General features: G+C 44.3%; 1 protein-coding gene across 2 annotated transcripts in view; it reads left to right on the top strand.

Annotated features, from left to right (window-relative positions):
* LOC115130435 (cadherin-20-like) overlaps positions 1-17,352 on the top strand; it is a 124,389-nt gene that overhangs the window by 89,440 nt on the left and 17,597 nt on the right. Inside the window, exons 1-3 of one of the 2 annotated variants that reach the window (XM_029661583.2) lie at positions 4,417-4,807; positions 12,714-13,058; positions 16,498-16,792. In XM_029661583.2, the coding sequence (XP_029517443.1) occupies positions 12,822-13,058; positions 16,498-16,792 (532 nt within the window). In that variant the 5' untranslated portion in view covers positions 4,417-4,807; positions 12,714-12,821. Of the gene's footprint in view, positions 1-4,416; positions 4,808-12,713; positions 13,059-16,497; positions 16,793-17,352 lie in introns of those variants that run through there. The other variant, XM_029661582.2, reaches the window with a different exon arrangement.

Raw genomic sequence — 17,352 nt, 5'->3', positions numbered from 1 at the left:
GCTCAAGGTCCTAAACGATATCTTAACCTCCATTGATAAGAAACAATACTGTGCAGCCGTATTCATTGACCTGGCCAAGGCTTTCGACTCTGTCAATCACCACATCCTCATCGGCAGACTCGAAAGCCTTGGTTTCTCAAATGATTGCCTCGCCTGGTTCACCAACTACTTATCTGATAGAGTTCAGTGTGTCAAATTGGAGGGTCTGTTGTCTGGGCCTGTGGCAGTCTCTATGGGGGTGCCACAGGGTTCAATTCTTGGACCGACTCTCTTCTCTGTACACATCAATGATGTCGCTCTTGCTGCTGGTGAGTCTCTGATCCACCTCTATGCAGACGACACCATTCTGTATACTTCTGGCCCTTCTTTGAACACTGTGTTAACAACCCTCCAGGCGAGCTTCAATGCCAATCAATTCTCCTTCCGTGGGCTCCAATTGCTCTTAAATACAAGTAAAACTAAATGCATGCTCTTCAACCGATCTCTGCCTGCACCTGCCCGCCTGTCCAACATCACTACTCTGGACGGCTCTGACTTAGAATACGTGGACAACTACAAATACCTAGGTGTCTGTTTAGACTGTAATCTCTCCTTCCAGACTCACATCAAACATCTCCAATCCAAAGTTAAATCTAGAATTGGCTTCCTATTTCGCAACAAAGCATCCTTCACTCATGCTGCCAAACATACCCTCGTAAAACTTCCCACCCTACCAATCCTCAACTTCGGTGATGTCCTTTACAAAATAGCCTCCAATACCCTACTCAATAAATTGGATGCAGTCTATCACAGTGCCATCCGTCACCAAAGCCCCATATACTACGCACCACTGCGACCTGTACGCTCTCGTTGGCTGGCCCTCGCTTCATACTTGCCAAACCCACTGGCTCCAGATCATCTTCAAGACCCTGCTAGGTAAAGTCCCCCCTTATCTCAGCTCGCTGGTCACCATAGCAGCACCCACCTGTAGCACACGCTCCAGCAGGTATATCTCTCTGATCACCACCAAAAACAATTCTTCCCTTGGCCGCCTCTCCTTCCAGTTCTCTGCTGCCAATGATTGGAACGAACTACAAAAATCTCTGAAACTGAAAACACTTTTCTCCCTCACTAGCTTTAAGCACCAGCTGTCAGAGCAGCTGCACCTGTACATTACTGCACCTGTACATTGCCCATCTATAATTTAGCCAAAACAACTACCTCTTTCCCTACTGTACTTTATTTATTTATTTTGCTCCTTTGCACCCCATTATTTCTATCTCTACTTTGCACATTCTTCCACTGCAAATCAACGATTCCAGTGTTTTACTTGAATTTACTTCGCCACCATGGCCTTTTTTGCCTTTACCTCCCTTATCTCACCTCACTTGCTCACATTGTATATAGACTTATTTTTATACTGTATTATTGACTGTATGTTTGTTTTACTCCATGTGTAACTCTGTGTTGTTGTATGTGTCGAACTGCTTTGCTTTATCTTGGCCAGGTCGCACTTGTAAATGAGAACTTGTTCTCAACTTGCCTACCTGGTTAAATAAAGGTGAATTTTTTTTTAATGGATCTGGTCAAAAATAGTGTACAAACTATGTAGGGAATAGGCCGCCATTTGGGACACAACCAGGTAGTATTTATCTCTGGTACATTGGTAATGACCATGCTGTACACAACTCTACGCCACAATCACAGACAAACAGATGCATCTATCTGCTGTGCTAGGAGTCAACACTTCCTCTCTTAATGTTCCTTTGTTTCTACCTCTAAGTGGAGATAGACATGAAAAGCTTTGGCTGGGTGCCCCAAAGACATGAGGGATCACTTTGGTGTTTTTTGGGTCTCTGCCACTTTTAATCTTGGGCAGAAAAGACTGCTTTCTTTTCTTTCCTCTTTCATCTCAGTCAGGCAACATGGAGGATTTGCGTTTTCTCCTTTTGTCTTTTCTTTACTTCTGATTCTCTCCTTCTTTCTATCCCTCTACCAGTGGTAGTGACATTAATCCTCATAGTTTATACTTTATTCAGCCCAGGCCACATCAAATGTTTAACCGAGTTAAGGTTCCAAATTAGTGTGATCATCTCTCTATGTCAGTTTAAATTAGTGATCTGTCATATTCAGCTGTAAAGGAAGTCGGGCCAGGCGTAACTGAAAGGTCACACATCTTATAGTCTTATAGTGCTACCGTATCATGACCAATTTGTTCATGTAACTAACAGGTGACAGGAACAAGTTGTTTCTTCCTCCTCCTTGGCCAATCGACAACTCTAAACCTTTTGAGTGGGCAGAGATTATCCATAAGGCATGACAACACACCGTGTCCCTATAATGTTCTGCATATCACACCAACCTATGTCCAGATTAGCAGAACAACCAGAACACAACTGATTCCAATCTATTTCTAAGCTAACTATTGTGGTGGATCCCTTCTGTTTCCCCAGACTTCCTCCACCCATAGAACACTGAAAATACCCCAAAAAGAGACATTGCTTTCGATAAGCCCATACGTTCAATTTGTTCTGCCAATTACGATCTGCCAGCCTGCCAGTGTGATGAAGGCCATTGCTTAATGGGGTGAAATGCCACCCTGTCATACCCCACCCCTCTCCTCCTATCGCACCCCGCCCGACAAAGCAGGACCAAGAGGGACTGAGAGGGGCCGAGACCCCCTGCCTTTTCTGGGGGCCCAGTCAAGAATTGTCTGACAGATTGGCTGAGGCACTAACCAGTCAGCTCTTCAAAGAAACAAAGAGGTCGGGGGAGACCGGGAGAAGAAGAATGGGCTGGCAAATGAGAAAGAGACATATTGAAAGGGACAAGAGAGGAGTAGAATGAGGTAGAGGGAAAGAAATATATTGAACTGATAGAGAGAGCAACCTTTTGACCATCTGTTCTGTGGAAGATGACAACAGCCCTCCTCTGTATTTTTAGTACCATACAACAGACTAAATGATGTTGTCAGGAAGATGAAAGAGACTGGAAAGGCTTGGAGAGGAAGCAAAAAAGAGCCAAATATGTTGACAGAAAAGAAAAATAAACATGGTTCACAGTGCAAATATGGGTAATTCACATTTACATAACTTAAGAGGCGATGTTATCAAGAGTGACCTGCAGGAGCAATTCGGGGTCAAGTGCCTTACTCAAGGGCACATCAGCAGATTTGTCACCTAGTCAGCTCGGGGATTCGAATCAGCGACTTTTTGTTTACTGGCCCAACACTCTTTTCCACTATGCTACCTGCTGCCGCGGTTATGTTTGGAGTATTCCAATATCAAAATAGCTTGGAACAGTTGATAATAAGAGCCACCGGTCGCATTATAATATGCTACTAATTAAAAACCAATGATAAAGCATTTTATTTGGTATAGCACATTTCATAAACCCAAAGTGCTTCAACAAAGCCACGCCACATCACACTTCCTTCCTGTAGCTAATATATTTACATTTTCTGTCTAAGCATGGTTGAATAATTCTTCTCCCACTTTGTTCTGAAGTGGAAAGAAGTAAAAAAACATGCACAAATCTGCATCCCAAAGCGCATCCTATTCCCTATACTGTATAGTGCACTATTTTTGAGCAAGGCCCATAATGTGACACACACTTAAAACACTCAACACTTAACACTTCACTATATTAATTTCACGATTGCTTTAAATTAAATATCGTTTTTTCCTCCCTCTCCTCTTTCCAGATGATCATTTTTCTCTATTCTGAACAGGGATCAGATTTTCTGTGGCCATGTTTAATGGAGGCTTTGTAGGTACTGGCATGCATCTAATTTCCCAAATCTTGACGGAAATCTGAAAAACAAATTGCTTTGCCTCTGAATGGGCAAGGCAGGGCAATATAATGTAGTTTTAAGTTTCATCTTTTGTGCCTATAAATCCTTGTGAAGATCAGTTTGTGTAGGACATACACAAACTGAGAGAGAAAAATAGATAATTTTAAAAAATCCTCTCCCTTCCTCTTTCTCTGTTTTCTACTTCGCTGCTCAAGGAAATTAGTCAACCGTCTCTGCCTCCACCTCCACATAAGGTACTTTATTCGCTTGCAAATACTGAAAGATAAAATGAGTGGCTTTTGTGGCACAAAAACCCATCCCTGCCCACCCTGTATAACAATATCATTTAATTGTGTCCTTTTCTCTCACGCTCATTGTTTTATTCCAGCTCTCTTGCACTTTCTCTGTCTTCAATCGCTGGTGGTGCCTCTCTCTCTCTCTCTCTCTCTCTCTCTCTCTCTCTCTCTTGCTCTCTCTCTCCCTCTTGCTCTCTCTCTCCCTCTTGCTCTCTCTCTCTCTTGCTCTCTTTCTCTCTCTCTCTCTCTTGTTCTCTCTCTCTCTCTCTCTCTTGCTCTCTTGCTCTGCTCTGAGAAGCATTCCCATCCCCTGCCTCAGGTTGCATATTTCTGGTTGCGGACCCCTGATTGTACACAGCAGCCAATGGTCCTTTAGTCTGATTGGCTCCTGGGCAAGATGACACTGTGGGATGAAAGCGTGGAGACAGAAAGAGAGAGAGAGAGCTTGTGGAAAGCAAAAGGGAGAGAGCCTGGAGAGAGAGAGAGCGTGGAGAGAAAGAGAGAGAGAGAGAGACAGAGAGAGACAATGAGTGATAGAAGTAGACACTTTACAAAGGACACCCAGTGTGGTTTAGAGGGAGCATGGACCCAAAGTAACTTTAGGGGAACTGATGCATTGCAGGCAGTTACTTCCACAACTGTACCAAGTGCAATTTAGTGAGAGTGGAGAGAAAAGAAGAGACGGATAAGAGTAGAAGAATAAATAGCAAAAACTGTCTGAAAAGGACAGAGAAAGAAGGTAAGGTCTGGAATTTTTAATTATTCTGACTTCTCGAATGCCTTTCTACATGATCATCAATGAGAGATTTCAATTAAATTCTTCAATGGGAGTTACTGTTGGGACATTGCAGTCAATGATAATGCTTTCTCATTTCCTTTCTGCATGTTTAGAATGTTCAGTCATTGTCTTGATGTTAATCCTTTGACATTTTTTTTTTATATGTAGAAATGGAAATGAGAAACCTGTGCAAAGTGCGACAAGCTAACTGAAGCTGTAACCTACTTATTAATGTATGTTCATTTTGTACATCATTTTTATTTGTCAAGAATGGACTTGAGTAATTTGAGGAGAGAGTAATTGATCTGTGTATAACTCGAATACAAACCTGGGCTCAAAACTGTATGGGGTCCTCCAGTACACGTCTAGCCCTGGCGGCAATTCAAACTGTATTTAAAGTCTGGACTTCAGTTTAGTGTTCAGACCTCAGTCACAGTGAAGGCTTTCATTTTTCAACATGACAAGGACTTTTGTCACTCTTCTTCAAAACCATTAAGCTGTCTCCTTGTCAACCGAAGCTGGGAAATAAACCGGATTGACAAGTGTGCACAAAGACACAAAGACATTGTAGCTATTATCCGTGTCAGAAGTTGGGACGATTAACGCTCATTCACGGAACTGAGTGACGCACATTATGCTGAGGTTTTGCTGTGTAGTCTCTGTAATAACTAACAACAGCTTCAAAGGGTTCCTAGACGATCTCAGGCTACATCCCAAAAGGCACCCTATTCCCTATATAGTGCACTACTTTTGACCAGAGTCCTATGGGCCCTAGTCAAAAGTAGTGCACTACAAAAGGAATAGGGTAACATTTGAGATGCAAACCCAGACGTTCCGACGCTCTACTCTCCCAGTCATGCAGTCGTGTTTTTAAACAACATTCCGACACAGACGGACAGGATAACAGAAAAGGAATATCTGAATCGCTAAATGCCTAAGCGTTTATGCAGCAGAGAATAAGTACATCACCTCTCTATCTCAACAACAACCTATCCCAATCTCTCCATCTGCAGAGATGTTTTGGAGTGATTATGAAGGGATATTCGAGTACTGAACAGGCCCTCTGCTGTCTGCAGGGTCGCATCCCAAAAGGCACCCTATTCCCTATATAGGGCAGTACTTTTGAACAGGGCCCTGGTCAGAAGTAGTGCACTATGCAGGAAATAGGATGCCTTTGGGACGCAATCCCAGGACTCTGTTGGTTAATTTGTGGTGGAGTGACATGGATTGCAAACTTTCCTGGTGACACTCATGCCCCGTGACATAATTTCCATGCACCAGTGGTCGGGATGAATGCCAATTTGTGTGATTTAATTTCTCCATAAATCACAAAGATTTATTTTTATACGTGCATGGGGAGAGAAAGAAAGAAAGAGAGAGAGAGAGTAAGAGAGAGCAGCACCAGCGATGGAAAGAGAAAGAAAGTGCAAGATGGTTGGAATAAGACAATGAGCTTAAGAGAAAAGAAGGACGAAACGATATTGTCATGGAAAAGAATAGGACAAAGGAGCAGGTAGGAAAAAATGTGGTGATAACTTTTGCCCTTCCCATGGCACTAAGGGTGCTAGCCCATTGCTCCAGACAGAGACAGCAACACTACGTGGTTCACAGCACATAATGTACTGTACATCCTATAATTTTCAGAGGCTCACACGTGGCCTCCAAGAACACATAGAGGCAGGATGGAGAGGAGGGGAAGAAGGATAGAGGGAGAGAGAGTGGGATATATAGAGAGGGTAGGGCATAATTAGAAGCACCACATTAAACAACCCATGGGGAGGGAAATAGAGCACCCTCACTTTGCAGCAGCAGCACAGACAGTGGCTGGGGTTACAGCTACACGGAGAGAGGCTGGGGGTTGGGAGAGCCAGCTACAATTAGGGAGTGTGGCAGGGGCAGGTTCAGAGCATGCCCCATGCCAGCTCTTCTTCCAGTCCTGGAGGGTGGAGGTGGGGTGTGAGGGTCGAGAGGTTAGGATTGGGGCCAAGAGGGGTGCAGGCACACGCACGCTTGCTTGCATACATTCGCCGCGCACGCACATACACAAACATCTGCGCGATCTGAGAGTGATGACATAGAGAAGACACACCTCCTATTGCTCCAAACAGCATTTGAAGATCGCTGCCTCCCTCTGTGAACTGTCTGTGATATCACCGTACCATAGACCCTTTGCCGCTGAGAAAATCACACAACCTGGTAAATTTCATATAAAAAAATATACCGAATACAAGAAATCATTGGAATGGGCTTTACGACAAGGCACATGCAGGCTAAGGTACCGCAAAGTAGTGGGGTTCAATCCAAAATGAACCTACTTTGAATAGTTTATGGAAAATCTATAATTCTATGACTTTTCTTTGAATATGAAAATGGCTTATGTTTTCTCAGTCTAGCATAGGTGGGAATCTGGCCACCCACACCAGGATGTTACCCATCAATGCTGCCCTAAATAACCCAGATACTGTGCATCCATCTTTCTCTGGGGTCAAAGATATGAAGTGTCTCAGTGATGGCTACTTTCTCCACCATGCAAAATCAATTGTGGTTAACAAATTAGCCATGACGTATCTCCCTGTGGTTTTATGATGCTGGAGCCCCAACTCCGCCCCTCTTTCACGGTGACTCCGTCATTAATGGTCCATTTAGGAACGGGGGTCCTCTTAGATAGGGGTGAATGGAGGATACGGACATGCCCACTGTCAAATTAAGCCTTATGAATGACCTTAAAGGCAGACCTGGGTCTACATAGGAAATAGGACCACACTGTCACACCACACACAAAGTTGGGAGAAAGTCTGAACGTTATCTCTTCATTAGGTCGGCCTACATTGTGACCTATCTGTTCAACGACACACTGCCGCACCACATTAAGTTCTATATCTGAAAGTTATCTATTCAACAGATGTGTTGTTTACCACACTGTTGTTAGCACACACACAAAGTGGAGAGGAAGTCAAAGTTATCTGTTCAGTGTTCAATGGCTACATTGTTGGAGTGTCATTGTGGATGGTTTGGTAAGCAGAGTGTATAACTCTGTTTTAGACAAGCACACCGCTGCCCCTGAGAGGAAAGTGCTCTCTCGACAGGAAGTAGACAACCATCATATGAGATTGACTTTGTGAAAAAAATGTAATAAAATTTCACATGATCTGCAGCAGAGCACAAAAGTCAGGCTGAGTTCACAGAGTCTGAGTGACTAACAGCAGAGGGTTTTTGTACAGTTCTGTTAGTTGTGATAGCCTTGTTTCATGTGTGTTGTTTTCCTCTTTAGTAGGCCTAAGGGAATGGGAGAGGGAAAGTAGTGGTTTTGATGGTATTTTTTCGCCAAATATTAGTGCATGGTCTTTAATGGCACCCTATGGTAGGTCAAAAGTAGTGCACTATATAGGGAAAAGGATGCCATGCTGACAGACTGACTGAGAGTTTGATGACTCAACAATATGGTCCTTTAATTCCTCGAACACCAGCTGTTACTGCTGTTGATTGTTACATCCCCTCCTTGATTGACACACACATTAGATACACAAGCACGCACTCAAACATGCAATGCACAAACACACACATAGACAGCGCAACAGGACGCTTTGAGAACGACACACATCTTTATAAGGCACGCTGTTCTCTTTGAATGTTAAACTGTCTTTTACCGTTTCCCTCCGAAATCCTCAAGTCAGTAGAACATGTCATTGTGGTGGGAAAATACCTCTCCTTAAGCTTTCTCATATGATGTCTCCTCCACCAATCATCCCTCCACCCTCCTCCTTCCATCCATTCATCCATCCATCCATTCCTCTGTTCTGGACAGGGGAATCTTGTGTGGTAGGTCGTAAAGGCAGGAGCAGCAAGAGCAGCTGCTAATCTGAAGAGACATCAGATTAGTCTGAGGGAGATATGTGGAATGTTTAGCCAGCACAACTATGTAGCATGTCACCTCATTAGAGGTGTGGAGGGTTTAGCGAGGAGATAATTTGACTTCATAATGAACAACATGGCGAATTGAATAGAAAGAATGGAGAGAGAATGGAAACAGACAGAATAGCGTAGGTCCAGGAGGGGCCCATGGGGGTCAGGGCTCACCCAGCCTGCAAGTGGCCCTCGTGGGGCTCTAAATTCAAGATTGCATCCCAAATGGCACCCTATCCCCTATATAGTGCACTACTTTTTAACTGGGCCCATAGGGAATAGGGGGCCATTTGGGACATATCCCCTGAGTTCGAGGGCCAGGGTGGCTAGTAGCCATATACCCCCTCCTATCAGGGGCTCTGTAACAATACCACCACGCTCAGCACCCTCCCCTAGCCTCTAGTCTCTTTGTGACTCTTCAATAATGATTAACTGTGTTTGGAGACTGGGAGTGTCCACGGCGGCACAATGAGCTCTCTCTCACACGATATAATAGAGCTCAACATAGTCTCTCTTTCTCTGCTCTCTTTCTTTCTTTTGTTCCCCCCCCCCCACTTCCCATCTCTTTCTCCACGCCCACTGCTAGCAGTCTTTTCTTTCCATTTTTCTCTTTTCCCTTTCCCCTCTCTGCATTATCACGACACAGCTGTCCGTTTTCTGCCCCTTGCAGCTTGTTAATAGAGAGGAAATATATTGTGGTGGAGGCAAACAGATGTTACCACCTCACTGACAAATGGAAAGAAAAACAAGTAAGAGTCATAAAGGCACCGTTTGAGTAGAGCATATGAAAGACATTGATTAAATGTAAAACATTACTTGAAATCAATACAAAACATCAAAAGATCCACAGCACCATGAAATAATGATTGACCTTGCTTGCTCGGATTATTGTGGGCAATTCGAGTGCAGGAAAAATAACTTTAGCAAATAAACTTGACATTTGGAAATCAGTTATCAAGTCAGTGCCTACACCCGATAAATGGTGGAAATACTCTTCCTCAGTCTCTCCATTTCTCTACCGCTCTCAACTCTTTCCACTCTCTCCACTTCCTCTTTGCCAAACTCTACTTTGTGGAACGGTGCGCCACTTGTTGCATGTTGCCCTATCAGGCATGTAGCATGTACAGTAGTTCACGGTGTGAGTAGCGTTTAGTACACAAAGGTAATTCTATTCGGACACAAACACTCCAATCTCATGACATCACACCCTGAGGCCATTAGCAGAAGGCAGACAGCGCACCTCTCACCTCCTCTACTAAGGCAGCAGAAAGAGAGAAGGGAGAGGGAGAGAGGGGGAAATGGAGAAAGATGAGAGAAGGAGAGTGTGAGAGGAGGAGAGGGAAATAGATGGGGGAGAGAGAGGGAGTGAGAGAGGGGGAGAGAGAGCGGCATGGAGAAACAGCAGAGCATCTCTCACTTCCTCTATGACAGGCAGCAGAAAGAGAGAGGGAGAAAAGGGGAGAGGGGGAGAGAGGGGAGAGGGAGAGAAGCAACTACACGCTTAGGGAAGACAGGCAGAGAGAAATGAAAGAAGTTACTGTTGTTCTTAGAAACTGCAAATAGAGGGGGAAGCAGAAATCACCAACAATGCAGAAAGAAGAGAGAGAGAGAGAGAGAGAGAGAGAGAGAGAGAGAGAGAGAGAGAGAGATAGGGTTTGAGGGTGGTTGCTACAGTCCAAGCCAGGGGTCTACAATATTGTTTTTGTATAAGAGGTACTTTAAAAAATGTCTCCATCTACAAATGTATTTAGCGTTGAAATAGGCATGCTCTTTTCTCCCCTGCAACTCTTCACCAGGTCTTTGCTGTAAAAGAGATTTTATAATGGTAAAAATGACAATTATTTATAGAGAAACAACACAGTTGCATGTTCAGAGTGCATGTAAATGTATACATCACCGTACCATTGTCTGGGGGAAAAATAATATTATAATTTACCTTTAATTGAGGACTGTGTCTGGCTAGCAATACTGCACACATCATGGTATAGTTCGCAAAACTAATGTGAACTTGCTTAATACAAATAATCATGATAACATTCTATCAGGTAAGCCTATTTTGTAGTTAACATTTTATTGTGAAGATTCTGGGGAAAGCCTTTCTGTCTACCCAGAAGATGGTTGTCATTAGCATCGCTAACTGGCTAAACTAAGGGATACACAAATGAAATGGCAGATATTGTGTTACGTTTGGCTTTTTGAGCCAATAGTGTCTAACCAGCGGTGGGATAATGTCAATTTGGCTTTGATGGGATAGTAAAAAATCGAATCAAATGCTATTGGTCTCGTATACATATTTTGCACATGTTAGCGCAGGTGCAATGAAGTGCTTATGTTTCTATCTCCAACAATGCAGTAATTGTAACGGTTTTCGTCTGGTGAAGGAGAAGAGGTCCAAGGTGCAGCGTGGTACATGTCCATATTGATATTTATTAACACTGAACACAAAAACAAAATAACAAGGAGAACGAACGAAACAGTTCTGTGTGGAAAACACAGACACAGGAAAATAATCACCCACGACCAAACTGGGGAAAACCGGCTACCTAAGTATGATTCTCAATCAGAGACAACGATCGACAGCTGCCTCTGATTGAGAACCATACCAGGCCAAACACAGAAATACAACATAGAAAAAAGAACATAGACTACCCACCCCAACTCACGCCCTGACCAAACTAACACAAAGACATAATAAAGGAACTAAGGTCAGAACGTGACAGTAATACCTAATACCTAATCCACACAAATGCAAAACATAGAAAGGAATTAAGAAATATCAGAACGTGCAATATCCATAATACATTTATATACACTATACATCTCTACACACTACCGGGCAAAAGTTTTAGAACACCGACTCATTCAAGGGTTTTTCTTTATTTTTACTATTTTCAACATTGTAGAATAAAAGTGAAGACATTCAAAATATGAAATAACACATATGGAATCATGTAGTAACCAAATAAGTGTTAAACAAATCTAAATATATTTTATATTTGAGATTCTTCAAATAGCCACCCTTTGCCTTGATGACAGCTTTGCACACTCTTGACTCTCTGATAAGGCCCTCCTTGCCTGGTCTGTGAGTTTTGGTGGGCGTCCCTCTCTTGGCAGGTTTGTTGTGGTGCCATATTCATTCAATGTTTTAATAATGTATTTAATGGTGCTCCGTGGGATGTTTAAAGTTTAGGATATTTTTTATAACCCAACCCTGATCTGTACTTCCCCACAACTTTGTCCCTGACCTCTTTTGAGAGCTCCTTGGTCTTCATGGTGCCTCTTGCTTAGTGGTACTTTTGCAAGGCACTGTATGTGCTTTCAGAATTGTTTGGGGAGCTACTCATGGGTTGAGAGCTACTGGTAGCTCGCGATCTACCTGTTGGAGCCCCTTGGTCTAAGCACAACACAATAAATGGGGAAGGGAGAAGCTAAATGCAGAAGGGTTTCGTGCTCAAGCTGGTATCAGAGTTTAGCATCATGCCTGGTCCCTCTCAGGTTAACCTGCAGCCCCTATAGGACATACAGTACCTCTCCCCAATCTCTCCCTCTCCGCTCCTACTCTAAACGCAACTCATCTGCAGTGTGAGAGACCCCACTAATTAAGTTTTAATACAGCTCTCTATCTTTCTACCACACACAAGCACATGCACGTACTTCCACATCAAACGCGCACACACACACAGACGTAAGCACGCATACACACACACACACACATTAAATATCACTCACCAAATAGCAGAAAAGAAGAGGAATCGGTGGTTATACACAATAGGCTGGGATCATTGTCATCCCTCCATCTTTCCATCTTTTCATTCATCCATACTTTCCTCCTTTCCTCCTTAGTTTCAGGGAAGAACGAAACAGCAAAGGAGCTTATAGGCCAAGGACGATAGTGTCATGACACAACAATGACAGCTACATTTGAAGGGTTTTGAAATTCATCTCTGCTGTCTCTTTTCTCTAGACATTTGAGGACCTTCCCAGGACGCAAGAGATAAAGGCACGACATCGGTGGGTCATTGGATCCCTAAAGAAAACACAAAACAATTTGCTTTGTGGTTGAGTATCCATCATGGGAGATCGACTTCACCACTATCTTGGGGGTGGTAGGCCTGTCTACACCCTACTACTCCCACTAGCTCTAGCCCTGCTGACCCTGTTGTGTGAGGCCCAGGGCCGTATGGATAAAGCCAGGTCACCGGAGGAAAGTAGAGCAGGGCTGTTGAGGAGGGTGAAAAGGGGCTGGGTATGGAACCAGTTCTTTGTGCTGGAGGAGTACACTGGACTGGAGCCGCTATACATTGGAAAGGTGAGTCGACACACACAGACATGCATGAACACATACATACACACACACACACACACACACACACACGCACACACACGCACACACACACACACACACACACACACACACACACACACACGCACACACACACACGCACACACACACCCCCTCTCCAGGTGTCTCCTATTTTTCCCCATTATTCACCGTGTATGTCACGACTTCCGCCGAAGTCGGCTCCTCTCCTTGTTCGGGCGGCATTCGGTGATCGACGTCATACTTTCTAGCCATCGCCGCTCCATTTTTCATATATCCATTTGTCTTGTCTTGATTTCATACACGCCTGGTTTTCATTTCCCCAATCAATCTACTTGTATTTAACCCTCTGTTTCCCATCATGTTTTGTGTGTAATTGTTTACATGTCAAGTGATGTTCGTTAAGCGCTTTACTTTATTGTTCCGTTTTTTGAGCGCGTTTGTTTTGTTGTGCTCCCAGTTTGGAACTATAATAAAGTGTGCTTTATTTAATCATACTCTGCTCTCCTGCACCTGACTTCGCCTTCATACACACCCTGTGTATTTATACCTGCGTTTTCCGTTTGTCTATTGCCAGTTCGTCTTGTTTTGTCAGGTTTAACCAGCATGTTTCCCGTTTCACCAGTTATCAAGTTCTTGTTTTCCAGTCTTCCTGGATCTGACCTTTCTGCTTGCCCTGTCCCTGATCCTGCCTGCCGTTCTGGCCCTTTTTGACTCTGCCTTGGATTACGAACCTCTGCCTACTCTTGTTCTGCCCCCTTTCCTGCCCCTTTGTTTTTTGTTTTTTATTCTGAGAACTGAACCATCCGCCTCCTGTGTCTGCATCTGGGTCATATCCTGAGTTGGGATAATACGAACTGGCCATGACTGACCCAACAGACTCAGACCAGCTCCACAATACTGTTTCCCCCCAAGGAACCATCATTGGAGGACACAAAGACTTACTGCTTAACCTTATGGAGGGACACCATACCTTGATGGAACGCCATGACCATGCCTTCAATGCATTGTTGGAACAATTCAGCGGACTATCTACTAGGTAGCAAGCCACCACGGTATCCTTCCAGACTCGTAGTAACCCCCGCTACCAGAGTTGCTTCTCCCCAGCCTACCCGGCTTCCCGAGAACCCTGCTTACCTCCTCCAGAGCACTACGCTGGGGATCCTGGGACCTGCTGGGCATTTCTCTTCCAATGTTCCCTCATATTTGAGATACAGCCCTCCTTGTTTCCTTCAAGTCGTTCGAAGATAGAGTATCTTATAACGCTAATGTCCGGGAGGGAGCTCACCTGGGCTACAGCTGTGTGGGAGCAACAGTCCAGCGTTTGCCTAAGTCTGGAGGATTCATGGCGGAGGTAAGGATGGTGTTCGATTCTCCTGTGTCTGGGAGAACGGTAGCTCGGAAGCTACTTCCGCTGCGTCAAGACTCCTGGAATGTGGAAGACTTTTTGGCCACCAAAAGTGCCTGGAACACGGAGTTCCTGTTCGACACCTTCTTTCAAGGATTATTGGAGGGAATTAAAGTTGAGCTGCCCATGGACCTCAACTCTCTCATGTGTTGAATTGCTATGCTTCATCTTGGCCAGGTCGCAGTTGCAAATGAGAACTTGTTCTCAACTAGCTTACTAAAGGTGAAAAAAGGGTGCGGCATTTCTCCCTGTCTGGTCCGGAGACCAAGACCACGGAAGTGTACATTGAGGACTCGCTGCACGGTTAATTGCAAGGTTCATCCTTAATTCATCCTCGTAGCTGCAGAGTTAATTCATCCTTCTTCCTCCCCGGCCACCCTGCGCCCGTGTATCGACTATGCGTACCTGGTTATGCCATTTGGACTGACCAACGCTCCCACGGTGTTCCAAGCCCAGGTCAACGACGTGCTCCGTGACATGTTGAACAGTGTTCGTGTTTGTCTTCTGCTTGTCTCCACTCCCACCAAGTGTCTCCTATTTTTCCCCATTATCCCGTGTTTTTATACCTGTGTTTTCTGTTTGTCTGTTGCCAGTTCGTCTTGTTTTGTCAGGTCTTACCAGCGTGTTTCCCGTTTCTCAAGTTCTTGTTTCTTTCTGGTTCCGACCTGGTTTCTGACTCTGCCTTGGATTACGAACCGCCGCCTGCCCGCGACCTGCCCTTTTTCTGCCGCTTTGTTATAATAAATATTCGGAGAACCGAACTACCCGCCTCCTGTCTCTGCATCTGGGTCATTTCCTGTGTCATGATATACATGTGCTAACTGCATGTCGCTTTGGATAAAAGCATCTGCTAAATGCCCACCATCATTACTATTGAACTGTTTGATGACAGTTCTCAACTTTTCAATCAATGTCGTCGCGGTCGGCTGGATGTGGTCTCTGATAGCTGCAGGGTTTATCATCATTGATCAAATGTTCAATCCACTTCAACGCTTGAGTGATCAAGGTATCTTCTTGTGCCAATGAATCTCTGTGTCTGCCTCCCAAATGGTACCCTATTCCCTAGTGCACTACTTTTGGCCAGGGCCCATGGGGTTCCCATACGGCCATGGTCAAGAGTAACGCACTATGTAGGGAATTGGGTGCCATTTGGGACACAAGCTCTTATCATGGCACAAGGCGAGACCCAGATGCAGAGGAGGCAGATGGTTGGAGTCTTGCACTGTTTATTAATCCAAAAAGGGGTAGGCAAGAGAATGGTCATGAACAGGCAAAAGGTCAAAATCAGTTCAGAGTCCAATAGGTACCTGAAGGGCAGGCAGATTCAAGGTCAGGGCAGGCAGGAAAGTAGTCCAGAGTTAGACAGTGATCAAAACCCGGGAAGACTAGCAAAAGAGAATAGAAATGGTATGAATAGTATGGGGAAAAACACGCTGGTTGACTTGACTAAACATACAAGACGAACTGGCACAGAGAGACAGGAAACACAGGGATAAATACACTGGGGAAAATAGGACAATCACAGGGACAGGTGAAACAGATCAGGGCGTGACACCTCTGCACATACAGTACATTCCACATTAATTTATATGGAGCACTAGTGTGGATGAGTGTCTAGAATATCTTTCGTTCCATTTACTTAACACTTTCCTTTTTGTCTGAGCCTATATAACAAAGCAGAGGAGACCCTCTCAGTATGAAAGGTGTCTAGCCAGGAATTTAACTTTAGATCTATAGATAGTGGAACTCTCCCAAAAAAAGGACTCTATTCCACGTTCCATTCATTTCTTTTACAGAAATCTTCTGAACCACCATCTTGTGATGTGAAACAGTGAAGTAGTGAAATGTCACAGATTCAGTGAAGTCAAATAATAGCACCACATATTCATATTCATTCTGCGTCTCAAATGGCACCCTAGTGCACTACTTTTGACCAGGGCCCTACAACAAAGGTGTACTTTCTAACCTCTCTTGACCTCTAACCTCTGACCCCTAACCTCTGACCTGTGACCCCCACAGCTCCACTCAGACATGGACCTAGGGGATGGCTCAATCAAGTACATACTATCAGGAGACGGTGCCGGCACCACCTTCACCATTGATGACAGTACAGGAGACATCCATGCCATCAAGAGGCTGGACCGCGAGGTCAAGGCCCAGTACCTGCTGAAAGCCCAGGCCTGGAACAGACAGACAGACCGACCCCTAGAGCCCGAATCTGAGTTTATCGTTAAGATCCAGGACATCAATGACAATGAACCTAAGTTCCAGGATGGGCCCTACCAAGCCACCATACCTGAGATGTCAACCATCGGTGAGTCAGTAGAGATTGTGGTGGTCAAAATCCTTGAATGGATTTTACAATAGTGGAAACTCCCTCAAGCCAGTGGTTACACCAATGTTTTTAAATCCTTGACAGAAAGTGTGTAAGTGCACATTTTGCGAGAACTGTGGAGAATCGGCATATAAAGCCACAGTGTGCATCCAAAATTGCATCCTATTCTCTATATAGTACACTACTTTTGACCAGGACCCTTTCAGAAACACAGCTAGAGAGTGTAGCTGGACACCATGCTGCTGCCTCTACACGTTCCATTCATCCATTCATGAACAGTCTTTGCTTATTTTTTAATTCTAGTAGTTCAGTGAGCAAACTTTGTTTCTCTATTATACAGTATGTCTCTGTTGTGCTGGTTATTCACAGCAGTGTGTTTCTGTGAGTAGTGTACGCTGGGAAGGAGATGAGGATGTTCGGTTATGTGCGCACAATAGCCAAAATAATTATGTCTCAGTATCGTCATAATGCCATCAAAATTATGTCTCTGCTTACACACTGCACCAGTGGGATACAATATTTATAAATCCACCAGTGAG

Source organism: Oncorhynchus nerka, linkage group LG6 (assembly GCF_034236695.1).
Source record: "Oncorhynchus nerka isolate Pitt River linkage group LG6, Oner_Uvic_2.0, whole genome shotgun sequence".
NCBI lineage: Eukaryota > Metazoa > Chordata > Actinopteri > Salmoniformes > Salmonidae > Oncorhynchus > Oncorhynchus nerka.
The sequence above is the reverse complement of the archived record's forward strand: the minus strand, read 5'-3'. Positions and strand labels throughout refer to the sequence as shown.